At 37.3% G+C, this 8,582-nt stretch overlaps 1 protein-coding gene across 1 annotated transcript in view; it reads right to left on the bottom strand.

The window, feature by feature from the left end:
- Nucleotides 1-4,315: 4,315 nt before the first annotated feature.
- Nucleotides 4,316-8,582, bottom strand: part of LOC136836940 (protein tramtrack, beta isoform-like) — a 29,778-nt gene continuing 25,511 nt past the window's right edge. The window contains exon 7 of the mRNA XM_067101458.1: nt 4,316-5,152. Coding sequence (XP_066957559.1) covers nt 4,858-5,152 — 295 coding nt within the window. The 3' untranslated portion in view covers nt 4,316-4,857. The remainder of the gene's footprint in view (nt 5,153-8,582) is intronic.

Here is an 8,582-nt window from a genome sequence, read left to right as displayed (position 1 = left end):
TATGTATGCATAATATACTTGTACAAGTACTGTATACTGTATGTACATAACGTACAAAACTATACATTCACACGAACACAAACACTTCATGTCCAATACTACAATTTTAAATCATCTTTTAAATGACATCAAGAAGTAGCTCTTTGATGGAGCTACCTTGCACATATGGAGAACCAGTGGTAAGTCCAAGTCCACATTAGATATAGTTGGTTAGTTCATATCGACAGCATGTTGAGACTAGAAGTTAAAGTTATGGTTAGTTTTATCACACCAATAACTCACATTAATCAATACCAATGTGATGGGTTAGTATTTAAAACTTCTTCTGACTAGCATTTAAATCCAAAGTTCATTCCAGCTTGAAAAACACTTCACTTTCTTGCAAAGGAAATTTTAAGAGTAATTACAACTGCTCACTTTGCAGACATTGTATGGGGTGGAGAAGTGCACATTCAAAATGCTAAAACATCTAAGAACAATTCAACAACTGGAATTTGCACAAACCTCCTGACTGTAATACCAGCAAGAGTGAAGTATCTTCAAACCTTATAAGTACAGTACATGAACTGCGTAAAATTGTTACCACCGATGTCCCATTTGAACTAAAGATAAGGATAAACTTATTTGTAATACAGGACTATTTTGGAAAATTACATTTCCACAATAAATTACTCTTTCAATATACATAGGACATTTGATAAGAACAGACCCGAAGAGAATTAAATATCAAACACAGAGAAAAGGTAAGACGATTTTCATTTAAGAACTACACATTCATACTTGGGTAATTCTATAGACCTAGATTAAACCTTACTGTACAGTTATTAAGTACAAATTTAGACAAATAAATATTACCAATCAAATACAATTCTAAATACATTAATAAATAACACCCAAACAGCAATTACCATCACATTCACATAAGATCCCTTGGGATGTTTTCACTGGTTACGATTGTAATTGCTGTGCAGTGCATAAAATACATGTAAGTTATACTCCTGGATACAGGACACCTCTCGGAATAGATGACCCTCGGACGCCAAGGTAAGGTACTCTACTTTGAGATAAGTTTATCAATCTACATCTACAATATTGAGCAGGCCGTTTGTGGGACCAACTGACACCTTAAGGCAGGGAAGGCATTTATCAGGTTGAATTGGATTATCACATTATATCTAATCTAACAAGGGAGCCACTACATCACTCCATTTGGTGTTCCTAACGTCCGAGAGTCTTCCCTCGAGAAATGCTGCAGTCACACAGTAATCAGGATACACACGAACATAAACATTTACCAGAATGCCAAGGCCACATTCTTTCCCTATTACATCTACTTTCAATCAGTTTCATAAAAATGCCATGCTCTCAATACATTTCTAAGATTGTCATTTGTTAAATGTCTTTTAAAACACCCTTCAAAAGCACACTTATAATAAAGCCCTTTCTCATTTTTTAAGTGGTTTCCAGCTCAGAAAAGTCATCTGACATGATTTTGCTTCTTAATATTCAAGTGCAAGACCAACTGGTCACGCAAATCAATTCACACCTGAGAGAGAGAGAGAGAGAGAGAGAGAGAGAGAGAGAGAGAGAGAGAGAGAGAGAGAGAGAGAGACTTTGCAAGGATTATTCATGTTACTGCAACCTTTTTTCAGTAATTAACGAACCTTTTTCTTTCCTGATGACTGGGAGGATGAGGTTACTACATCCAGCGTGTCCATTTAAATTGCACACCTATAAGGTTACTTATGAGAAATGAAGCTGCCCTCAGCCTCATTCAGCACATGGCCTGATCAGGGAATGGTGTAGTTGGTGGGGTATGAGGCTATAAGGTTGGTATGTTAAATAAAAGTTATTAGCTCTTTTAGTGGATAATTTATGTTAATGTCTATTTGATCATGAAATGTATTTAAAAAAATGAATGCATAGCCTGGTGGAGGAAGGTGCTCTCAATAGAAACAGTTGGAGAAGACACATCAAGGCAACCAACCCCTTATTCACTGATTACCCCATAAAAAAATGAAAAAATAATTTGCTGAAACTCATCAAATGTACAGTTTAACTGCCACAAAACCTGTCTTTGCTTAGTATACATGGAATTTCTTAATTCTTTCTAAGTGACACCAAAGGCAGACAGAAAATCCTGAAAGTAATTACCATGTAGTCCAAAATTCAGCACAATTTAAGCACTGTAATACAGTACTTCATTCTACTTTTCAACAAAAGCTGCCACCTGTAGCCAAAAATGCAAATTATGAAGGACTATTTTGCTCTGTGAACCCCTTTAGGAACAACTGGTTGCAAGTTCAAAAGTATATTAGACACAAGAGTGGGTTCCATCAAATACGGACAGTATTATAAAGCTTCTATAAACTTCATACCACTGACTTTATTTTTATAGTTAAGTTTAACTGGGCCGCTGAACCATAGCCCCTGTTTCTCATACAGCTGGTTCATTGAATTCAGTTTTAAAAAGGGGAGGGAATTGGTGCAAAGGAATGTTAAAGAATATGGATAGACAGGCAGAAAAAGGCCAGAGGTAATGATAAGGAATAAAAGGCAGAAAGAGAAGCAGGTGGGGTACACTGATGCTTCAAAGCACCTTCGGTATTGCCTATAATGCAATGAACAGGGAACATTGAATTGAAAGATGCACAGCTAGTAATTAGCTGGCACTGTAATTGTAACAATTAAAAAGGATGAAATAAGATAAGCTGTCCTTACGAAAGGATAAATATGACACAAGTCATATTTATTAGTCAAACAAAGAAAAATCTTTGGTATTATTAATGCCTTTTTTGACACATTTTATCACTACTTGGTAATGCATAACTTGTTTGTTAATGCTGGGTATAAACTTAAGTTAACCTATTGAAAACTTTGCAAACTAGGGACACACTGCATAGCCAAACAGGGTCTCCACCAACATAACATGTTGGAGGTGGTTCTATGCTGTATTCCTAGACTAAAGGAAAAAATTCTATGATAAACACAACACAACAAAAAAAAAGAGAGAAGAGGTTGCTTAAAGAAATAGCTAAACCTGAACTGGCAAAGATGTTAAGCTCCTGGGATAATAACAACAGAGTACTGTATTCTATTTATAATCAAGTTAATTCTAAGAAATTGGATCCAACTCTAAATTAATCTTCTTCAAATAATTCTGAATGAAAAATGCTATTCTCCTTTGCAAATTACTGAGTCTGATGCAATACTAACCAGAACATTACACTTGCATCAAAAATTTTACAGAGGGGTAAACATAACTTTACTATGCTTCAATTCCCCCCAAAATCCGGTTCCTTTCCTTCTTATGAGATAGCAATACTTTATTATAAGCAGTGCTTCTGGCTGGGTCCTGACAAACTTACATGGCTTCAGAAATTAAATATTTGTTAATAAATGCTGTAATTTCACAAGAGTTAAATACATCATGGTGACAACTGTGATGTAGGAACATATAAAACTCCCATATAAACATAAACAACGGACACTACACGAACAGAGTAACATTGTTATTCAAATCAAAGAGAAATTACCCCAAGAAGAACAAGATATACATGAGGCCTTTGTTTATACTGATCTAACAAATATTTGGATGACTAGTGCAGCAGAAGCTTGTCTGAATGCTGCGAGTAGGAATAACGGTAGGTAAGTGTTAGTTGGCACTTCTTACGGTTGTGTAATTATACATACAGTAACTGTATATATATAAATGTACCGTCAGCATATATATGTACATAAAGCTGCCACACTTTCACTTCAGAGCTAGACTAGTTTGATTGTCTGTGAACAGAAATGTATTCATAATTCAAATAGTTTCTATTAATACTTCATATACAGTAATTTAAAATTCTCATGTTAAATGGGTATGATTAAGAAATCAAATTAAAGCTGTTGAAGACAGTAAGTATTTCTGGATAAGTCTTAAGAACTAATACTCATGCAAAAGATAAAAAAAAACCAACTGAGCCTTTGAAGAAATTTCAATACCTTGTTTTCCCACCTGAAATAACCATGGGAGACTTCGAGCTGCTGACGACAGTCCGACGACTTGACAGCAAAAAGGATGCAAACCCAAATACTGATACTAATCTTCTCTCTACTACTTCTTGTTGGATGCAAGACTTTAAGACGACAGACATTAAAAACGAGCTCAATATTGATGGTATCAAGATGAAGAGTGCAGTAAGTTGACATACAATGGAAGAAATCACAAAGTGAATTTAGTGTAACTATACCTTATGGCATTTATCAAGACTAGACTATATTATTGCAGCTTTAATGCAACCCAACAGGCATATGAAGGCATCATATGCATATGTACACATGCACACGCACACACACGATCTAACAGACACAAAATGAACTATTTTATTAAGTTCCTTCTTGACTAGACACTACTAGGTACCAAATCTACTATCAATCATTAAATCACCAAGATATAAAAAGTACAATATACAGTGAAACATGCTAGATGTGTCTATAATCTGTACTGATATGAGCAATGAGGCAAGGCTTTTCAAAAATTTTTTTGTTGCATATAAAACTTTTCTTAAGCCTTTTAAAGAACACTATTTAAATCACTGTCAATAAGGCATTTTAAATATCAATACATACAAAAATCTTTTACCTACAACAAATTATCTAATTGCCTCCAGGCACTGATTCAATTTAGTCCACCGTAACCCCAAAGCTGCGCTGTAATCATCGTTTGTAGCTCTAATGGACTCCTGATTAACATAATTGATACATACGGTACTTACATTCTGGTCTGACATGATCAACTAGAGGATGTCATCATTGTATCTATGGGTCAGATAGCATCTCAGGTCATTCCTTAGGCAGAACGAAGAAAATTCACTGACCATCTTCAACCTGAAGACGAGAATCCTCATCATCCTCCTCCTCCTCCTCAGTGTCCTCAGCAATGACTAAGCTTTCATGGTGATCAGAGGAATCTTCCTGGTCACCATCGACACGGTCACAGTCATCATGGCTACTATCCCTCACGTTGCCGCCATTGCTTCCGAGCCCATTAAGACCTGTTAGAGCTACTTTGGCATCATCAGTTCCTTCCACACCATCATTACCACCTTCGCCACGCTGTAATACACCAGCTTCTTGCGCCTCCACTTCAGCTGGGTGATGTTTTCTGTAATTGAGATTTTTACGACAAGCTCTATCAAACACAGAGACCTCAGTGTCATGATGTTCCACCTCCAATGTGAAGGATATTTAGTTAGTTATCACACCCCCTTTCTCAGTATTTAATATTCAACAAAATAATGTTCTTGATTACTCTGCATCATATAACATAAGAACCTAAAAAACAACGCAATGTCATTTCCAGACAGAGGTCAGACCAACTGATTAGATAATAAACAGCAGCCAGCACACCCTTTGACATGCAAGCCTCTTATCTCCCAATCAGGTAGTGAATAATAAATTAAAAATGGAGCCGCATGCTTTATGACATAACCCAGCTGAAGTAATATAAGGTAGATAAAAAAAAAAATAGTTTTTCTCTTCATCTAATTCTGTTAACCTATTAAAATCTGTATCTCATTTCCAGTTTGATATCCATTCTTCATATTTTTCCAGTGTTCCCATGCATTTTGGTTCATTCCAATCCTGCCAGTTGTATGCTGCCTCATTTCTGTACAACTAAATCCCAGTCTCAATTACATTTCTGTTCCAGACTGAAAAGGCCCATACTGTACATCTAGACTCTGGTAAGTCCAGACATAACTTCTCATTTCACTGTGTGATGTGAAACTGGTAAAAGGTACTCTACATTGTTTCCCAGATCTACCATATTAAATGTTTCTTACAAATGTGCAGTCTTTTTCTCCCTACCAGGTTGCTGAGAGTATCTGCTGTTCAATTTGCATTTTCTGTTTTTCATTCAATTTGGGGAATTTCATTTTATGATCCTTTCTTTTCCTGTTGTGAACTGATGTGAATACTTGCCTCTTTTGTTAATTCTTGATTAAGACAATTACAGTATGTACTGATGTCACAGTAACCTGCAGCTTCTGGTTTAACATTCAACATTACCATTATTGCATTTACAAAACAATCTGACATGCAGATGAATTCAGGTGAAGTGTAAATTACTGATTTTTTAAAAATCTAATTGTTTTCTCTTTGTTTAAATGTAAAAAATTAAAAAGAAATCTGTATTTTTCCTGGGACTGCCACAATGGACCATGTTCTACCATATGGAAGGGTTTGTGCACACTCCTTCCTCCTACTCCTGGCTCCCTTCATTTATTTCAGGCAGTTAATGACTCGCAGCTATTGTAACATACCTGACCACAAACCTCAGTGAGCAAAAACCATGAATTTTACTTTCCTCTAACATGGGATGTCTTCTGGAATATGAACAAGCTTCATTTTCATATATAACCCTTATGGTCTGTATGACTTTTGGTCACAGCCCATTTTCCCAGGTTCCTCATGGGATGGATCTGCCTTCTTCCTACCTTCTAAATTGCTATTCAGACACCGTATAATTAAATGAGTTGTGTGAAAATTGATTCTATATTCCAAAAAATTTTTTAACACAAACCCATTAATCATAAGTGTTGCTACCTATCTCCTTTATCCTCACTTGTCCTCTAGTGTTCTTGTTTCTCAACAAAGAGATGAGTGATGTATGGCATCAATGTTAATCAGAACAAGTTCGTGCATGGGTTTGTACTGAGAAACACTTGTGTAAAAACATGATATTTTTTTCATAAAAATATTAAGTTTCATATATACTTATCAAGTAATTACATAGCTAAGGTTTCTACTCACATGGCAGCCTTTTTTAAAAATTCGCGGTAGCGCTTCTATTGTTTTTTGTATAGGTGACAGACTCCACCAACCATCGGAGCACTCGGGAAAAAACAACTGGCCGGTTAGTTCAATTGTGTTTGTGCCTTTATGTCCATAAGAGAGGAGGAGGGTGGGTTCCGATTCTGTAATTACTTGGTAAGTACAGTACATATGAAACAATTTTATATGAAAATATCATTTTCATGTAACTTACCAAGTAATTACATAGCTGACTGCCATATTAAATGGAGGTGGGATACATGGACTTATTCTACTCCAAAAACATTAAAGCATGTTAATGACTTTGAAATAGAAAATGCTTGTTGTTTCCTTACCTGGTAAGAGAGCTACTGCAGGTGAATAACACCTCTGGTTGGTGCTCATCTTAACCTGCAGTGGAGTGGCAGTTGAGCCATGGGTCGCCTTTACTTCAGTGGAAGCTTTGCAGCAGAGGATAGGCCTGATGGCTAGCAAAGCATATAAAAGTACCCTTGCCCTGGGCACAGTACCAAGTTAAAAACAACCAGACAACGTTGTCACCTACTCTGAAAAACACCACAACCCATCCACTAAGACTGGTGGGTACTCCAGGTACACTGTACCCCCAGGCTCCCCAGCAACTCGAGACCCTACACCAAGGCGAAAGGATGGTAGGAGAAAAAGAGTGTTTCCTATGAATCCTCCCCCAATACCATGCCAACCACCGATAACAGCCCAAAGGTACTGCAATTATCAAACACAGTTTCCAACTCCTTTTAGTAGTGTGATAGGAAAACAGACTTGCACTTCCAGCAGGTCAACTGGAGATTGGATAAAGGGACATATTGTGCCTGAAAGCTAAAGAGATAGTTACTGCCCTGATGTCATGAACTTTCACTTTAAAAGCAGGCAAAATGTCCTCCTGAATCCGTGAATGTGCCTCAAAAAGAAACGACAATAAGTTCTTAGTAAGAGGACACGAAGGGTTCTCAACTGAACACCAGACGTTAATGGATGGGCCTTTGATCTTTTCAGTCCTGCTCTGGTAATACCTCAGAGCTCTGACAGGACAAAGTACTCTCTCTTCTTCCTGGGAGTCAAGGATGTCCATTAAATTCTTAATGGTAAAAGAACGAGGCCAGGGCTTAAATGAGTCCTTGGCTATAAAATCTAGGGTAAAGGAGCAAACTGCATCTCCTCAAGAAAAACCTACCCCTTTATTGATGGCTTGAATCTCACTAATACCTTTAGCGGTAGCTAAAGCAACGAGGAATAGTGTCTTACAAGTCAGATTCCTCAGAGAAGAGGAACAAAGGGGTTCAAAGGTAGGACCTGTTAGCCACTTCAATACTACGTCCAGGTTCCAAGAGACTAGATCGTCCTTCCTCTGCTTGGATGTATCAAAAAGACTTGATGAGGATGTTAAGATCCGACTTTGACAAAAGATCCAATCCTCTATGTTTAAAAAATGAGCTACGCATAGCTCAATGCCCCTTGATGATAGAAGACAAATGTCTAGAGCTCCTCCGATACAGAAGGAAATCAGCAATTTGATTTATGAATGTCTCAGAAGAAGAGACATTACAATTATTGCACCATCGACAGAAGACTTCCCACTTAGCCTGGTAGTTGAGGCTAGAAGAGTTATGCCTGCATCATGCAATAGCCTCTACAGCTAACCTTGAAAAACCTTTTGCTCTGACAAGCTTACGGACCGTCTGAGTCTGAAGCCTGTCAGAGCAAGAGTGAACAGCCCTTGGTGGTGTCTCCTGAAATGGGGC

The sequence above is a fragment of the Macrobrachium rosenbergii genome, chromosome 57 (genome assembly GCF_040412425.1).
Source record: "Macrobrachium rosenbergii isolate ZJJX-2024 chromosome 57, ASM4041242v1, whole genome shotgun sequence".
NCBI classification, from domain to species: Eukaryota; Metazoa; Arthropoda; class Malacostraca; order Decapoda; family Palaemonidae; genus Macrobrachium; species Macrobrachium rosenbergii.
Note: the sequence above shows the minus strand (reverse complement) of the source record. Positions and strands in the feature narration are given on the sequence as shown.